The sequence below is a fragment of the Hibiscus syriacus genome, unplaced genomic scaffold (genome assembly GCF_006381635.1).
Source record: "Hibiscus syriacus cultivar Baekdansim isolate YM2019G1 unplaced genomic scaffold, ASM638163v2 tig00000340_pilon, whole genome shotgun sequence".
Lineage (NCBI taxonomy): Eukaryota > Viridiplantae > Streptophyta > Magnoliopsida > Malvales > Malvaceae > Hibiscus > Hibiscus syriacus.
The window spans coordinates 10,590,758-10,610,543 of record NW_024061783.1 but is presented as its reverse complement, the minus strand read 5'-3'; the positions used below and the strand labels follow the sequence as shown (position 1 = coordinate 10,610,543).

Sequence of the window (19,786 nt, the reverse complement as noted above, 5' to 3'; positions counted from 1 at the left end):
ATATGTTTTATTTTATTAATTTTATTTCATTTTCGGTCCAGGTCCAATTCCAAGTTTGGCAAGGGTGTGGGCTGCCCAACCGGGTAGGCTGGCCTGACCCAACAAGCCCACCCGGGTTAGGGTTTTGGTATTTGGTCCCAGCGTCGCATGGCTTGCAACTGTCAGATCAAGGCACGGATCAACGGTAGAGATCAAGAGGGTATATGCACAGATCGATCTGGTCCGTTGGATCTGATCTAATCCAATGGCAAGGAAGGCCCCAGAATGTTCTGGAACACATAATACCACAACAAGCACACAGATGTCGTGTGAGAATCACGCGCCAGCGAAAGGATTAGTACGCGCTGATACGCGCTAAACGAAAACATCTTGGTACCCAAAATAGAAACATATCGGAACAAATCCGATGCAATAGTTTGCAAATCACATCAAAGAAAGGGCATATTATCAGTTCGAAATAAAAGGAAACAAGACCAAAAAATCGGCAACAACAAACCAATCCCTCGTCAATGACTAAATCCTGATGATCTCGGGATCGAGTTGAAACAAACCCCTCCGTCGAACCTATAAATACCTGCAAAAATGAAAAATAAGGGGAGGGGAGTAAGAACAAAAAAACATAATCGAAGAAAAAATACCGAGGAAAAATTCTTACCTATTCGAACCCAACCCCTAAAACACCAAACATTGGAAGAAAACCAGAACAATAGAGAGGAGAGAGTTTTACCTTGGTTCGGAGCTCGTCGGAGGGAAGCCAAGGGGTAGTCGGAGATTTTGTTTTTTTCGAAAGGTAATCCCTAGATCTACAAGGCTAAGGCGGTTTTTAGGTGAAAATATGTGGGGCTTCGAATAGAGGGGGCTAAGGGGAGTGATTTGGACTAACTTGCTCTCTCTCCGGCCGTCGGCGCTGCTGCTGGCCACCGAGGCCTTTTTCTATTCCGATGAGAGAGTTGAGAGATTTTTGATTCTCTCTCTCCTCTCTCTCGGTTTGAAACTGAGCAAATGAATGGCTCAGGCCATTTTTGGCCTTTGGTTAGCATATATATAAGGGGAGCAAAACGACATAGTTTCATCTCCCCTATTATTTTCGTTTTCAAATTGTGGAAAAATAACAGGTTTAGTCCCCCTTGTTTTGTAATCTTGCCGATTAAATATTAATGCAACTTTCTGATATTTTAATTTGAGCCTTTATTTTTCCATGTTTTTAGTCCAGTCACTAATTTATATGTTATGCTATGTTTAATGATTTTCAAATTTGACTCTATAATTTATGTAGATTTCATTTTAGTCACTACTTTGCATGTGGTTTAATTATTTTTTAGTCCTCTATGTTTCTTGTTAATTTTATTTTAGTTAGTATATGATTTATGGGTTATTTATGTTTGTGGTACTTGTATTTATTTTAAGTTGATTATTGGGGCTCTGATTTGCTCATATATATCTATTAGGTCCTTCTAGTTTTTGTTAATACCTGTTCAGTCCTTTAAATGTTTGTTTTTACTATTTTAAGTCCCCTAACCTTTTATTTTTCTCCCGCAACCCATTTTTTGGAATTAATATGATCCATGAATTTAACTCATTTCAATTTGATCCCTTTTCCCCTTATTTATATTTTCTTTAAAGTTTAAAATTTTTATTTTTTATCTTGTTTTATTTATTTTATACTTTTTTCCTCCTGAAATTTAGCATTTTCTTCTTTTGTTTTGTTTTTTTCTTTTAACATTTTTTATATGTAACATTTTTTATTTATTTTTTCTTCTTTTATTTATTTATTTTTCTTTTTATTTAGTTAATTTTTATTCAATGTTTCTTTTATTTTACCATTTTTTAACTTTTTTCAATAGTAATTTCAATCGATCAAAGGTAAGCAATCGGGTTTTTAAATTTTAATTTTAATTTTCGTGATTAAGACAACCGACAAATTAATTGGTACAGAAAGGGTAGTACAAGGGTGTTATCCTTCCTTGACTGTAACCGACTCCCGAACCCGACACATTTATGGTAAAACGCAGATCAGGTAAGATGGTGTCCGATCCACCTAAATGCTTTTAAAATGATCGGTGGCGACTCTAACCCATTATTTCAAGTCGAAGCCCAATTCTGTGCTACCCGAAAGACGGTCGCGACAGCTTGGCGACTCCACTGGGGACATATAAGCGAGTTAGGCCAGAATTAATTTTCGGTTGTCTTTTTAAACGAAAATAATAAATTTTAATTTTAATTTATTTATTTGATTATAATTATTTATCTTTAATTATTTTTCAAATAAATAGTTGTACTGACGTTTTTTCAATGATTTTAGATTTTTGAAAAAGTTTTCATCTCTGGCTCTATACCCGAGCTCTGAACCCTTTTAAGTGGGGGTGAAAGCGACGCCTTTGTGATAATTTATTCTCCGCATAGGCCTAGCAAGTAACCTTCGAGATTCATATACCTTATGTCTTCATGTGAATTTATTCTCCGTATGGGCATAAGGGAATGTATCCTCTCGAGTTTAACTTAGTCCACAAAAGCTTGTAATGGGCTTAGGACTAAGGGTCTGGCAAGCCTAAGGGGATACCGGCAGGGAGAACTCGGGTACATTCTTTAGAACCTAAATCGGGAGACTACAAGGAGTTAGAGCCCACCCCAAAACCTCATTTCAAACCCTAGGTTGCTTTGAGATTATTTCCTGCTTTATTTTCTGTTCAAAGCATGTGAACTAGAAATTTATGCGGTTAGGACTGGTCCAGATTAACATGTGGGATAGAGATCATGTCCGAGTAGGAATAATAAGCATGTGGGGTAGATATCATGTGGGGTAAGAATTTTTATTTTCATTATTGTTTTGATTTACCTCACTAACTTTTTTCATTTTTGTTCTCTTTCATTTTTATCATTTACATCATTCAAAAGAGGTGTTGATCCACTAAAAACGTGTTCGTTAAACGTAAATAATTTGCATTAATGGACAAAGAGGTTATAATACAAGAGATGAAAAGCTCAGAATTCCGGATATGGTTAGAAAAGACTCAGAATAGACCGTGTTTACACCAAGCACATCAAAAGTTAACTTTTCGAAAATGGGTCGACAAAGGTTGCAGAGGCAAGACGAGAAAAAAGGTTATCGACCTAGAGAGTCCCCTTAAAGACAACAAGAGCAAAATGGAAAAAAATGAAGGCCATTGTAGACGAATTCAAGAAGCAAGCAAGTGAGCTTCAGATAGTTCCTTTCGATGGAGGGCTCCAATGACGTTTTCGTAGGGAACAGGTTCAACAAAAGATGAAAGCCAGAGATGTAGACATTCGAGACTTCTTGGAGAAAGTACAAAAAGTAGCTTTTCACTTGCACAGTTTATCTAGAAAAGCTAGAACGGTTGGACATGGTATTCAATCGATGACAGAATAAGGCAGAAGAAGAGTCAACCTATCAGAAGTTGTTCGGGGTCTAGAAGACTTAGTGGTTTTTTGTCTCTTACGAAATAACACTTTTGTCCCAATAAAGGTTATTTATAATAACATACGTGTTTTTTGATCAATGCCTCGAACATTTCATGCATCATGCATTTAGACATATTTTGCATTTTTTATTTCATTACATTCACATTAACTAACAAGGGATGTCCTATAAAAAGGAGCAAAAACTGGACACATCGAGCTTATTCAAAGAAAAGGCAATTAAAAGAGAAGCTTTGAAAGCAAATTAAAGTTACCTGAAGCGTGTCTGTAAAAAGATCCAAAGCAATGAATGAGATATTAGCGCGTGTTGGTAATATTGAGAAAATTCAAGAACAACTCGTAAAAACCCAAAAAGAGATGATCTATCAAGAAAAAAGATTTCAGGATAAATCAAGAGAATAAATGAACAAGTTACTGAACATGGTAAATGTTGTGATCCATGAAGAGAAGCCACTAGTGGATCCCATTTTGGATAGGACTATGACTGCTGGTGCTGAAACTGAAATGAAAGTGGTAAGAGAACCTGTTAAGGAGCCAGATATTTCAGGTCAGTTCCAAAAATCAAATGTCGTTTTAGAAGGTTCCATTGGGCCAATAATGAAGGAAGAACTAATGAGGGATAAATTTCTCCTTGTGAGAGATAAGCTTCACTTAAAGAAGAGGTCATAGAAGAGGACCAAATGTTGACCAAGAAAGCTAAGAAGAACCAACCTCTCATGATTAGAGATTCTAACCTTTTACAATCATCTAGTCAGGACACTCAAGCTCTATCTATAAAGCCATTGTCAAGTAGTATCTCGTCATGGGGACTAGATGAGAAGAAAAAGAAAGTACAGGGTTTTCAGTTCCATATCTTCATTTTTCGCTTGAAAAACTACATTAAAAAATGCTCACAGCCGGATTGATTACACCAGGATATGTCCAGCCACAGTGGCCCCCGAATGAGAAGTGGACCTATAATGAGATTCCTTGGGTAAACCAGAATGAAACCTCAGATATTCAGTTAAGGTTCCTAGCAACCTTGAGGATCCTCTAGAGCAAGCAATTCAGGGGTGTAAGGTAGAAGAGAAAGGGATTAAGGTCCAAAACTCGGAAGTCGTTGTTTCAACGGAGAATTCATGTGAAGAACATAAAGCGCAAAAGGATGGAAAAGGAAATCCAAGCAGAAGGGCTTCCATGAATGTAATCCGAGACTGGCCCGTGGGTTTAAGAATGGATGGGGCAGATGCAGCCTTGAAGACACCTTAAACTTATTTAATAGAGGATTCCTGCGAAAAACATAAGGCGCAAGAGGATAGGAAAGGAAATCCAAGCAAAAAGGCTTCCATGAATGTAATCTGAGACTGGCCCGTGAGTTCAAGAATCAGTGGGACAGACGCAGCTTTGAAGACACCTCAAACACCTATATCAGATGTCCTAAAGGAAAGAGGGGTTTTAGGCAGCTTAGAAGGCCTGACGAATATTACGCCAGTCACAGCTGTAATATGCGTTCGGGATCCAACCAAAACTATCACCACTAAGGAAAATCGTTTTGGATCTAAATTTGGGCCCAATTTCACCCAGGAAAGGGAAAATTGATAAATCACAAGGAAGTGGGATTTTCCCAATAAGCTGCTCAGGAGGAAGCAAAAATTTGTGCGTCTGAGGGTACATCAACAAGAGGCTTGGTATTAGGTATGCGTAGGAGCGAACAACAAGGGCATCTCTTGTGTATGACATTACTATACTTTTATTGAGGAGGTTCAATGATGATAATGATCTTCACATATGGAATAGTCGAGTAGGTTAACCTAGTTTAGGTCAGTCGCCTGGAAATTGAACTCTAAAGATGAGATTCTTTTACTTTCAACAACACCTAGACTATAACAGGTTCTTCTGGACAAACTTAAGAAATTGGATTCGTATACCCATATTATAAATATATACAATAAAGCTTGAGCGGTCCCTCTAGAGCAATTGGTTAAACTCTCTGGCTTTATGTATTAGATTTAGCTAGCCTGATAAAGGTGATTATAATATCTATACAATAAAGCTTGAGTTGTCCCTCTAAAGCAATTGGTTAAATGCCCTGGCTTTATGGATAAGATTCAACTAGCGTGATAAAGGTGATTATAATATTGAGTTGTCCCTCTAGAGCAATTGGTTAAACGCATGACTTTATGGATTCGACTAGCCAAACAATGGCAAATTAAATCAAATTTATCTAAATAAGGAGTTTCGATAAAGATGTACAAAGGGAGTTAAGTAACACCTGTTATAGTTAATTTCACATGAGCACTCAGGAATTTCATCTTTAGACCGATATTTTTGCACTGCCTTTGTTAGAGGAGCCTACGAAGCTTAAACAAATGGAAGATTTTAGAGAACGAAATAGAGGTCTAGTAATTGATTATGCTAGTTGCGTTATTTTTCCGCTTTCGATTAAAATGCCAAGCCCAGAAAGAGGGGCATGTTGTGATGTTTAAAAAAAAGAAATAACATTTTGGTGGCCGAAACCTTAGAAATTAGGAAGCCAACCTGAAGCCAACTCATCAATTTGGATATTTGTCAAAGAGCTATAACTCTAAAAGTAGTAAAGAGCTATTGATTCTTTTCATTTTCTGTGAACTCATGTTTATCGATTCGATTCGATTGTGAGCCTGATTTAAGAGATAATGTTTTACAAAATTCTTATACTTTTATATCCTTTTTTCCCTCCTAAAATAAAAGGAAGGAGAAAAACATTTTCAAACAGGATAATCTCAAATGTGAAAAGTCCTTGAAGCTGTTAAGGCTCATTTTGCCTCTATTGAAGAAAGAATAAACAATGTCAAATTCTGAGCATTTCACATTCTTGAAAACAATCAATCTGAGTGATCAGATAGAACTTGTAACACTCCCTTGTGACATTGTTAGCAACCCGAGAAGAAAATGGGACATGATCGATTTCGAGGACCAGATCGACAGACAAAGAACGAGACTCCATCCAGGAGATAAAACAAAATTAATTCATGTTGCATGCATCTTAGACATACTTAAGAGCATCACATTTATCATTTTTCACATACATAACTTTTTGTAGTTTTAGAGTTAATTCTCAACTTCAAGACGAAAGATACTTGATTCAAAAGCACCTTAAAAAAAGATTGATAGTGGTTGTTTAACTCAGCGGCGAGGAGCTACACCTAAATAACTTGACATATTGAAAGATCGACAGATCTTATAATCAACTTCAGACGGGTTCGAGTGCCAATTCAAAACGGATCCAGTTCAGTTTAACTCAATGACGAGGGGCTAATTTCCAGTTAACATTTTCAAGCCATATTTAAACTCCACGAAGGATGATATCTGGCTGACAGAATTTACCGCTTGGCTTTCCCATAAAGGGGAGTCATCTAAAGAATTAAGATCTGCTGAGACCCACGAAGGGGGGTCATCCTTCATTTAGAGGAAATTTACAACACAACTTAAGCTGTGAAAAGTTGTCTGTCAACAAACAACTTTCTAGTTTCATTCAGAGTCAATTTCAACTTCACAACGAAAGATATTAAACTCAATGCAATTTTGGATTTCAACTTCACGACGAAGGATATCGTGCCCAAGTGGATTAACTTAGTTTCACAACAAATGAGTCATCTGCAACAATAGGGCATATCAAAACCTTCGAGTTTGATTCCATTTAGCTATAGGGCATATCAAATTCGCAGCATAGCTCAATGAAATAAGGGCTATCTCTCAACCATAACCTTTAAATTCAATTACATTCAACTCAAGGACATATCAAATTTACAGCATAACTCAAGGCGATAAGGATTATCTATCAACCAAAACCTTCGAGATCGATTACATTCAGCTCAAGGACATATCACATTTGCAACATAACTCAAGGCGAGAAGGGTTATCTGTCAACCAAAATCTTCGAGTTCGATTACATTCAACTCAATGACATATCAAATTTATAACATAGCTCAAGGCGAGAAGGGCTATCTGTCAACAAAAACCTTCGGCTTCGATTACATTCAGCTCAAGCGCATATCAAATTTACAGCATAACTTAAGTCGAGAAAATCTATCTGTTAACAAAAAAATATCGAGTCTGATTCCATTCAGCTTGACGACACATCAACCACATGGTAGCATCGAGGAACTACTTTTCGGGTGAAGCCGAGGTCTTTAAGTCAAGAAGAAGATCTAGGGCAATCTCTTAATCTAGTACAGCATAACTTAAGGCAAGGAGGGTTATTGTCAACAAAAAAACCTTTAAGTTCGATTCCATTCATCTCAGGGGCATAACCATCTGTCAATGAAGACTTTCGAGTTCGATTCCATTCAACTCGAGAGCGTATCAACCACATTGTAGCAGCGAAGAACTACTTTCCGATCGAAGTTTAAACTGAGGTCTCTAAGTCAAGAAGGAGATTTGGGTTAGCTGTGTTTTAGTGACAAGAAATTATCTTCCAACAACATAGCTTAAGTCGAGAAAAGCTATCTGTCAACGAAAACTTTCAAGTTCGATTCCATTCAGCTTGAGAGCCTATCAACCACATGGTAATGTCAAGAAACTAATTTGCAGTCGATTTTTTAAATCGAGGTCTTTAAACTGAGGAAAAGACCAAGGTCGACTACGATTTGGCAACAAGAAGCCACATTCCAATTCAAATTCCAAACTGTTGAAAACATTTTAATATTTCGATATAACAAATTAAGTTAAATGAATTTTAAGATTTTCCAAATAATTTTCTAAGTATATTCGATATAATTATTCGAATATCAAAACATTACTCCAAATCTTTCAAAAATCATTTTCAATCCTTACTCAAGTGTAAAATTAAGTTTTAATCTTAAAACAATTTCAAAATAATTTTACAAAGTATTTCGAACCATTTCAAAGCCAAAAATTCCAGATTGCTCATAGGGAATTGATTCCCCCCCAAGGGGGTACCGATTCCCCCCTGAATGGTTTGGTTCATAGAATTCTAGTATGCTCGGAGGGAACCGATTCCCCCCTTGTATAACGGTCGAAATATTTAAATTTTACACTTAGGGAACCGATTCCCCCCACGCTCCAAGTTGTTTTATTAATTGTTTTCACACTAAAACGGCTATATGATCTTCACTAATCATCCCCAACGTTCAGAAGTGATTCAAGGTGTACTTAAACAAGTTATGAAGCCTTTGATCAAGAAGAAATCATAGAAAAACAAGAGTGAAAGCATCAAACACCAAGTTTGTGCAAATCAAGCCAATTTTCCTTTCAATATTCATTTTGCTTTCAAAGAACACCATTTGTGCTCATTTGTAATTATTTGTGAGTGTTCTTTTCTTGTTCTAGAATTGTGCAAACATCTTACCTTGTGAGGTTTTCCTTGTAAGTTTGCAAATTTGTAATCTTCTCTTTGGGAAAGAGTGTTCTCAAGAATTGGGGTATATTCTTGAGGGTGTTGTAAGGTTATCTCTTTGGCCTCAAAAGAAAGAACAAATTAGTGAATTTGTTGGAAAATCCTTAGTGTGGATAACTAAGGTAGTGGACAAAACTTTGATTGAGAAAGTTGAACCACTCTAAATCGCTGTGCAATTACTTTCAATTTTCTGCAAAAGCTTCCTCCAAATTTTTAATTGCCAATTCACCCCCCTCTTGGCCAATTCCGTCAATCGATTAACTCAATACAAACTACGATTTCAATTTCATGATGGAGGATATCATTTCAAGGCTGACTCAACTTCGCGACAGATGAGTCATCTGCAACTCAATTTAATAGGGAGTTATTCTTAATTGCAATATTAGAGTCAATTTTTAACTCCACAAGGGAGGATATAGACACGAAAATTTGTGTCATTTTATCTTTGTCCTATTTTTCGTTACACGAAAAATGACAAAGAGGGGCAGATATAGACACTCATTTTCATCCGAATTTTTTATTTTATTTTATTTTTATTATTAATATAGTATAATTTTTGAAAATATTTTTGAAAATATGATATATGATTTTTTGAAAATGGTTTTTGAAAACATATAATATGCTTTTTTTTAAAAATCGGTTTTCAAAAATATATATATTATATAGTTTTGAAAATGATTTTCAAAAATATATATATATATATAATTTTGAAATCGGTATTCGAAAATATATATATCATATAGTTTTGAAAACGGTATTCGAAAATATATATTATATAGTTTTGAAAACATTTTGAAAATATAAATAATATATAGTTTTTGAATTTTTTTAATATATATATATAATAGTTTTTGAAAACATTTTAAAAATATATATATTATAAAGTTTTTGAAAATATTTTTGAAAACATATATAATATATAGTTTTTGAAAACATTTTTTAAAAAAGTATAAAATATATAGTTTTAAAATATTTTTGAAATATATATATTATATAGTTTTGGGAAATATTTTTGAAAATATATTATTTTATTATTTTTTATTTATTATATATTTTATTTTATTAATTTTATTTCATTTTCGGTTCAGGTCCAATTCCAAGTCCAGCAAGGGTATAGGCTGCCCAACTGGGTAGGAGGGCCTGACCTAACAAGCCTACTCGGGTTAGGGTTTTGGTATTTGGTCCCAGTGTTGCATGGCTTGCAACCGTTAGATCAATGCACGAATTAACGACAGAGATCAAAGGGGTACATGCACAGATCGATCTGGTCCGTTGGATATGATCCAATTCAACGGCCAGGAAGGCCCCAGAATATTCTAGAACACATAATACAGAGCATTACACGCTGATACGTGCTAAACGAAAAAAATCTCGGTACCCAAAATAGAAACATATCGGAACAAATCCGACGCAACAATTTGCAAATCACATCAAAGAGAGGGCATATTATCAGTTCGAAATAAAGGGAAACATGACCGAAAAATCAGCAACAACAAACCAATCCCTCGTCAACGACTAAATCCCGATGATCTCGGGATCGAGTTGAAACAAACCCTCCGTTGAACCTATAAATACCTGCAAAAATGAAGAATAAGGGGAGGGGAATAAGAACAAAAAATAGATTTTGAAGAAAAAAATTCGAGGAAAAATTCCTAACCTATTCGAACCCAACCCCAAAAACACCAAACCATCAAAAGAAAACCAGAACAATAGAGAGGGAGAGAGTTTTACCTTGGTTCGGAGCTCTTCGGAGGGAAGCCAAAGGGTCGTCGGAGATTTTGTTTTTTCGAAAGGTAATCCCTAGATCTACAAGGCTAGGTGGTTTTTAGGTGAAAATATGTGGGGTTTCGAATAGAAGGGGCTGAGGGGAGTGATTTGGACTAACCTGCTATCTCTCTGGCAGCCGGCGCCGCCGCTGGCCACTGAGGCCGCTTTCTCTTCCGGTGAGAGAGTTGAGAGAATTCTGATTCTCCCTCTCTCCTCTCTAGGTTTGAAACCGAGCAAATAAATAGCTCAGGCCATTTTTTGCCTTTGGTTAGCATATCTATAAGGGGAGCGAAACGACGTAGTTTCGTCTCCCCTTTTATTTCCGTGTTTTCAAACAGTAGGGAAATATCAGGTTTAGTTCCCTTGTTTTGTAATCTTGCCGATTATATATTAATGCAACTTTATGATATTTTAATTTGAGCCTTTATTTTTCCATGTTTTTAGTTCAGTCACTAATTTATATGTTATGCTATGTTTAATGATTTTTAAATTTGACTCTGTAATTTATATAGATTTCATTTTAGTCACTGCTTTGCATGTGGTTTAATTATTTTTTAGTCCTCCATGTTTCTTGTTTACTTTATTTTAGTCAATATACGATTTATGGGTTATTTTTGTTTCTGGTACTTGTATTTATTTTAAGTTGATTAGTGGGGCTCTGATTTGTTATATCTATCTATTAGGTCCTTCTAGTTTATGTTAATACCAGTTCAATCCTTTAAATGTTTGTTTTTGCTATTTTAAGTCCCATAACCTTTTATTTTTCTCCCGCAACCCATTTTTTGGAATTAATCTTCAATTTGATCCTTTTTTCCCTTATTTATATTTTCTTTAAAGTTTAACATTTTTATTTTTTATCTTGTTTTATTTTTTTCATACTTTTTTTCCTCCTGAAATTTAACATTTTCTTCTTTTATTTTGTTTTTTCTTTTAACATTTTTTATATGTAACATTTTTTTATATATTTTTTCTTCTTTGATTTATTTATTTATTTATTTTTCTTTTTATTTAGTTAATTTTTATTCGATATTTATTTTATTTTACCATCTTTTTAACTTTTTCAGTAGTAATTTCAATCGATCAAAGGTAAGCAATTCGAATCGGGTTTTTAAATTTTAATTTTCGCGATTAAGACAACAACAAAATTAATTGGTACCGAAAGGGCAGTAAAGGGTGCTAATCCTTCATTGACTGTAACCGACTTTCGAACCCGACACATTTTGGTAAAATGTAGATCAGGTAAGATGGTGTCCGATCTACCTAAATGCTTTTAAAATTATTGGTGGCGACTCTAACCTATTATTTCAAGTCGAAGCCCAATTCCGAACCCACCCGAAAGACGACCTTGACAGCAACAATATATCATTATTTATGAGAGTTTGATACTTATAATTTTTCTATAAATTTTTTAATCATTATAATTTTAATTTCTTTAATTTGATCTCTAATTTAAAAGATTATAACTAAATCAAAGTCGCGAATAATTGTTAAATGTCATGACAACCGAAAAAGACAATTTCTCTTTCAATTATTATATATGTCATTTTAATTTTTTAAATGGTTTTTTTCATAAAAAATCTGATATAAAGAAATATTATGTTTTTAAATTTTAAAAAATATGATAGATCAAACATATTTTCGTATTAATTAATAAAATTTCTAATGTATCATCAACGAGTGTTGGTATGAGTGGTTGAAATTCAAGAATTTGAGCTTATAAGACTAAGTTTAAATCCTACTACCGTCATTCTTGGTGGGCGTCTAAAGTATGCCTGGCCATGGACTGATAGAGCCACCTCTAACCTAAACTTTTGTTAACCAAAAAATAAAATAAAATTTCTAATGTTTATACACTTATGTGATAAAAATGAGTTCTACTTGTGCAAAAGAATGCTAATGTTAAAAAAATGATATACTTAGATAATAAAGTAATGACGATATAGGTTTATTTAAGAGTAAATTACGTATTTAGTATCAAAACGATCAATTTTGATTTATTTTAATACATAAACTTTTAAGTTTTTTAAAATCATACATAAATTTTACTTTTTTTTCATTTTAATATCTCGTCATTAAAAACTTAACGCGTTTAATACCTAAACTATTAGTTTTGATCCGTTTTAATTCATAAATTTTAATTTTTTTCAAAAATTAAGTATGATTTAGGTGCTAAAAATGTTTTGGTACCTAGATTTTATTTTGTTTAAACTTAACGGCTGAGTATTAAAATAAAATAAAAATTAAACTTTAGGCAGAATTTTAAAAAAATTAAAAGTTTATATACTAAAACAGATCTAAAACTAATAGTTTACTAAATGCGTAGTTTACCCTTTATTTAACAATTTAACCGGCGTCGTTTAACACCAAGGGTTATGTTTTCCTCTTGATCGTCGACGCAGTTTTTTTATCCGCAGAGGTTTTAAAGGGAAAGATAAAAAAAATGATAAAATGCTTCGTCTCAGGCTTCATATTCGACTAAATCCAAAGCTCAAAAATCTTAAATTCAATGTCTCTGTTTCATTTCACTATGTAAGTCTCTCTCTTTCAATCTCTTAACTTTTTTTTCTCTAAAAATTCTCTTCACTTTTTGTTTTCTTTGTAATTGTTCATGGCTTATCATTTCTCTTTAGCTTCTTCATTGTACCCAAAGCTTCCATCTTTAAAACCCAAATCTCAGAACCCATTTTTCTACAGCTCTTACCCTTCAATTTCTTTTCAAATTTGTAACTCTAAGAGAAATAGTTCTGACGGCGATGATGATGATAAACCCAAGAAAACCCAATTCAATTTTCTTGCTTTACCCATTACTCTTACTATAATCTCCACTTCGTTTCCGCGGCAAAGTTCTCTTGCTGCGGTTAACGTATCAGATAGGAAAAAAACTCAGAAAAAGGCCCAAGAAGCATTAACCCCTGAGCAGCTAAAACAATGGTCGAAAAATCTTCCTATTGTGACGAACAGGATTCCATATACTGAAATCCTGAGTTTGAAACATGAGGGAAAGCTTAAGCATTTAATTAAGTCGCCTAGTGCTAGTTTGAAGCAAAGGGCAGAGCCAGTGCTACTAGTTTTAGATGATTCTAGGGTGTTAAGAACTGTTTTGCCTTCTTTAATTAGTGATGGAAAGTTTTGGGATTCATGGGATGAGTTAAAGATTGAATCTTTGTGTGTTAACGCATATACACCTCCAATTAAGAGGCCTGAGGTGCCTTCTCCTTATTTGGGATTCTTATGGAGGGTACCTGCGTTTATGTTGTCTTGGTTTAAGCCGAAGAAGGAGTCCAAAAGGGCTCTGGAGATTAGGAGAACAAGAGAGGAGTTGAAGAGGCAGAAAAGGGAGGAGTTGGCGAGGATGAGGGAAGAGAGGGAGATGCTTGAAAGTGCGATGAAGGCGCAGAAGAAGGAGGAGGAGAGGAGAAAGAAGCGACAAATTAGGAAGAGGAAGCATGAGGAGTCATTGCGTGATGCTAGAAGGAATTATCAGAGTATGGCAAATATGTGGGCCAGATTAGCTCAGGATTCAAATGTTGCAACTGCGCTTGGTTTGGTGTTTTTTGTGATATTTTATAGGACAGTGGTGCTTAGTTACAGAAAGCAGAAGAAGGATTACGAGGATAGGTTGAAAATTGAGAAGGCGGAGGCAGAAGAGAGGAAAAAGATGAGGGAGTTGGAGAGGGAAATGGAAGGAATCGAGGCTGAGGAGGACGAGGGTGAGCAAGTGGGAGGTGAGCAGAATCCTTATTTGAAGATGGCTATGCAATTCATGAAGTCGGGGGCAAGAGTACGAAGGGCTAACAATAAGAGATTGCCGCAGTATTTGGAGAGAGGTGTCGATGTAAAGTTCACAGACGTTGCAGGACTTGGCAAAATCAGGCTTGAGCTTGAGGAAATAGTTAAGTTTTTCACACATGGGGAGATGTACAGAAGAAGAGGAGTAAGGATACCAGGTAAACATTTTCTAAACCTGAAGTTATGCTCAGACATCTACATGAAAGCATGTTGCTGTGTCTTGTTTGCGGTAGCCTTCGGCATGACAACTGATCTGTTGACAGCCCGGATACAAGAGCTTATGCTTGGATGAATCATCTTTTTCCCTTTTCATTTTATTTCGAGGTTGCTACCAAACTCTAAATATCGTAGGAAGGTAAATCTCATAGGGGCTGAATTAAAATTGCAGTAAATCCACAAGATCATATGTGTAGGAAACTCTAAATGATGACGATAATTCAAAGCTCACAGAATTATAGCATTCTATCATATAGTATCATAATGATAAGTTTATTCAGTTCTATTAGCCAACTCTTGAAGTGGTTATTGATTCCGATGGCTGGATATCTGATAAACTCTTACTGTTTGAGCATAAACTATTTCCTCATCCAGTTTGAGCACTTTTTGTGGTTACATATGCCTAGTAAAATGTGATAGCAAGAACTTATTCATTTTCTTTATGCTTAGTAGTCAGGTCTTCCTTTTATATTTGGTTTTTTTATATACATTGCTTATTTTGCTTTATTTTACTAATCATATAATTTTTAGTGCTTCACACTTGACTTATTTCGGATTGTATTGATTTCTTAATCAGGTGGAATACTTCTTTGTGGCCCCCCTGGGGTTGGGAAAACTTTACTAGCCAAAGCTGTGGCTGGTGAAGCAGGTGTAAACTTCTTCTCCATATCCGCTTCTCAATTTGTGGAAATATATGTTGGGGTCGGTGCATCCCGTGTCCGAGCACTCTATCAGGAAGCGAGGGAAAATGTAAGTGCTGTCTTTGTTCTAGTTTATTTATGTTCTCTTTTCCTTCTCAATGTATAACTTGAGTTCCATTTATACGGGTAACAGTTGTGTCCAATTTAACATTATTACGTGATAATGGATTTGTTAAAGTATCATCCTTGATTTACTTTCCTCTATAATGCCCCCAAACTACATTTTTGACTTCCCCTACAACATTCCTTCAATTTATTTATAATTTTGTGGTAGGCCCCATCAGTTGTATTTATTGACGAGTTGGATGCTGTTGGAAGAGAGCGTGGTTTAATTAAGGGTTCTGGTGGACAAGAACGTGATGCAACCCTAAATCAGGTTCATTGATAGTTGGGACCTATTTTGTTTATATACACTTAAACTATATATATTAATGTAACCCCCCTCCCCTACCATTTTAATGTGTGACAATTGTGGTGCTACAGCTTCTTGTATGCTTGGATGGTTTTGAAGGACGAGGGAATGTTATTACTATTGCTTCCACAAATAGACCAGACATTCTAGATCCTGCACTAGTGAGGCCTGGTCGATTTGATCGAAAAATCTTTATCCCCAAACCTGGCCTTATAGGTCGCATGGAAATTCTGCAGGTATCTATATGCACACATAGTTTTCCTTTAAGTGTTACTTTGGTTCACATTATGAAATATTCAGTTAAAGGTTTTAAATTAGTTAATATCTTTTATTTCTCTATACAACACATTTCCTTGTTATAGGTTCATGCACGTAAGAAGCCAATGGCCGAGGATGTGGACTATATGGCTGTTGCCAGTATGACTGATGGAATGGTTGGTGCTGAGCTTGCTAACATAGTTGAGGTTGCTGCTATTAATATGATTCGTGATGGAAGGACTGAGGTACTGGCAACTTGTGTTGTGAACTATCTTATTCACTAACTGGCAATGTCTTAGTTTTTCTAGAAATCATAAAGGGGTTATAGCGTATGAAAAATAGTTAATCGGAACAGAGAAGCTGGAACTTGGAGAAAACATATTTTATAAACTTAAGAGGGTTTTAGTATATATAAGATGAATGAAGTTGAGATATTATTACTTCTTGGATGTGAAATTTTAGGATCGTGTTTGATAGTGTTGTTTGAAGGTATAAATGCCTGTAACCTAATGCCTCTTAGTGAAGATATGACTTTCTGCTATTGTATTACTGCAGATTACAACTGATGATTTGCTCCAAGCGGCACAAATAGAAGAAAGGGGTATGCTAGATAGGAAGGACAGAAGTCCAGAAACATGGAAACAAGTAGCCATAAATGAAGCAGCAATGGCTGTTGTAGCTGTGAACTTCCCTGATCTCAGAAACATCGAATTCGTATGACCTTTACTTTCCTTTTGCCATTTTGCAAATTTTTTAACTCAATATGCACTGCTATTATATGTTTTGCTCCTCTTTCGGTGTATTATTTTGATATTGACATACAGTTCATATCAGATCTAGTTTCTTATGTAGTTATGCATTACTGTAATCATGCATTATATTGTTGTGTTAATAACCAAGTCAAATATGCATTTGATTACTCCTCTGATTTTGAGCCATTAATACACCTTGATCAGAAATGATGACTCTTATTCTCAATCATATCCAGCCATAACTGGTAAATAGATCTTCTAAAGTATCTAAAGGTTATTAGTATAGGTTTATCTTTGATTGTTTGTTTGTTTTTTGTTTTGTGGTATGCATGTAAAATCATTTCATTACTCTGGAAAACAAGCCTGAAACTCTTCAATGTCGGTGCATTTCTTCGGGTTTTCTATAAATTATAATTGGTATTGATGTAAAACTGATCCTTTTAGGTTTCAAAGTTGTTGAGATTATAAAGTTTCTGAGTTATGATTACTACCTTAATATATGATTGCATTTAGTATGCAGTGTCTGCAAGTATATTATTCATCGATTATTGCTTTTTGAGCAGGTCACGATTGCTCCTAGAGCAGGTAGGGAATTGGGTTATGTTAGGATGAAAATGGATCATATCAAATTTAAAGAAGGAATGTTAAGGTATGCAACATTTATTCACGTTTATATGCATCGTTGTACGTGCTATCAACTGCCAATTGTTGAGAATGTCGGACTACTTAGGGGACTATACTTTCAGATGCATGTTGTGTTTTCTTACCACTACAAGTTCCTATGAATATGACACTGGAAATTCATTTTTTTAACCAACTGTTTACTTACTTTTCCTGATGTTATGCAGCCGGCAGTCACTTCTTGATCACATAACTGTTCAATTAGCTCCTCGTGCAGCAGATGAACTTTGGTTTGGCGAGGATCAGGTGAGAAGTCTGTGTTTAACATTTATGTACACTAATGTCGGTTTGCATTCCTGGAAGATGTTATGGTGTAAAGATCATTATAATATGGTTGTCAATCGAACAGAAGCTTCAAAAATCTCAAATCTAACAATGTGCAACTAACTGCTTAAAATGACAAGTCTAATTGATTAACATTCGTTAATTTAATAGCCTTTGCAGGTTTTGGGTTTTGTAATGAACTCATTTTGGGGTCGAAAAAGGGTAGTTCTTAAAAAGTTTGTGGTTTTTCAGGACCAAACTGATAATTTTGGGATCGAGGGAGTTGTCTTTTAGTTTTATTCTTAACACTTTTTAGGTTGGATTTTGGTGTACTTGTAATGATAAATGGTTTTTAGTTAGTAGGAGCGTTAAGCGTGGTCGTTGAAATATTATAAAATTATCTTTTTTCCCATTTTCTGTATAATATTAACTCGATCCACTTATAGAAGCCTTAAAATTTTTCAGTTGAGTACAATATGGGCTGAAACAGCAGACAATGCTAGGTCAGCAGCAAGGATGTTTGTTCTTGGTGGCCTCTCCGAGAAGCATCATGGATTGTCTAACTTCTGGGTTGCAGATCGAATTAATGTAAGGATATATCAGTATTGCTTTCACTCGTTTCTTGAAATGATATTCTCAACAACATTTTAGCATATGGCTAAGTGTACATATTCTTGTTGCTTTCCACTTGTTCGATTGAGAAGATAGATTTGGTGGTTTCTGGCAAACAGCCTATTTCGAGCCTTCGTATTTTCCCCCAAGTTGAATCATTAGGTTGAAATAAGTTTCGCCCGTCTCCGGCATGTAGTGGCTGTAATTCATACTCAGTTGAACTACTTTCTACACTGTTATCTAATGTTGGACTAAATTGTTGAATATCAGGAAATAGATTCGGAGGCGTTGAGGATTGTGAACAACTGCTACGAGAGAGCCAAAGAGGTACGGTACCCCCTTGTTTGTGAAAGTAGCAACCTTTGTAGTATTTGCGTTTAATATCCGTCATCCAACATGTGTGATCCGTGTCTCAGATACTACAGAAGAATCGAAAGCTGATGGATGCTGTCGTTGATGAACTTGTTGAGAAGAAAAGTTTAACTAAACAAGAATTCATTGATCTTGTAGATTTGCATGGGTCGCTTGAGCCAATGCCACCCAGTATAGTTGACATTAGAGTTGCCAAGCGAGCTCAGTTCCAAGAAATGATGATGAACCACAAACCACTTCTTCCTAAACAGTGAGTTGTACTGGTTGGTATCAGATTTTGATTTCTTTTTTAAATTAATTTCTATCTTCTAAAGGCTATTTAATTCAAAAATTATGAGTAAAATGTCTTTTTTTTTCCTACTTGAAAATGTCACCCATAATGTTGATGCACTTCTCTTTTGAAGAAAATATAAACTTAATCGAATTTGTTTGATTAGGCAACATAAGTGCTCATTTGTTCTGTTTGATATTTCCTTTTTGGATTTGAATTAGGAACGGATACATGAATTTATGTTAGGGGGTGAATTTATAAAATTTCAGGGAGATAAAATAGATTGTTAACAGAAAATACAAAAAAAAATCTAAATTATATAGGATTTTGAAATATTCAGAGGACTATTCTTACCTGTACCTTTTAATCCATCCATGCTTTAAATATATGTACACGAATATATGTATTAGAGTTTGAATTGGAATATCATCCAAAAAATTTTACTTAGTAAAATTATGTTAAAAAAGAAATATCCATGGAATAATGTTTGTGCGAAAACAATATATAAAAACATGAAGGAAAAAAAAACCCCTTGTAACAAAATAAGGATTATTAAATGTTTCTTACACATTCAGATATCATATTCGATCATTTCACTCAAAAGTCTCTTTGCCAATGACATTTATATGTACCGTACCATTAAGAAAATAATGGATTCTATCAACGGCCCATTGGTCTAGTGGGATGGGTATTAAATTCCTTAAGTAAGGTCAGAGGTTCGAATCCCATCGTTTACGAATAGAAAAATCAGGTTGGGAGGGTCGTCCTTGTCTTTGTAATATCCGATCTGGATTAATTGATCGGATATGGTGGTTATACCAAGAAAATAATTGAACCCTAGTTATTGTTTTGACAAAAAAACAAGCTGGTCTAATT

General features: G+C 35.0%; 1 protein-coding gene across 1 annotated transcript; it reads left to right on the top strand.

Moving 5' to 3' along the window:
- Positions 1-13,010: 13,010 nt before the first annotated feature.
- On the top strand, positions 13,011-18,933 carry LOC120204242 (probable inactive ATP-dependent zinc metalloprotease FTSHI 2, chloroplastic). Its single transcript, XM_039204362.1, has 11 exons — positions 13,011-14,529; positions 15,165-15,337; positions 15,563-15,664; positions 15,772-15,936; positions 16,063-16,203; positions 16,514-16,672; positions 17,274-17,359; positions 17,559-17,637; positions 18,121-18,243; positions 18,538-18,594; positions 18,684-18,933. Exons 1-11 carry the CDS (start codon positions 13,191-13,193, stop codon positions 18,891-18,893), a joined length of 2,634 nt encoding a protein of 877 aa, XP_039060293.1. The 5' UTR covers positions 13,011-13,190; the 3' UTR covers positions 18,894-18,933.
- The last annotated feature ends 853 nt before the right edge of the window (positions 18,934-19,786 follow it).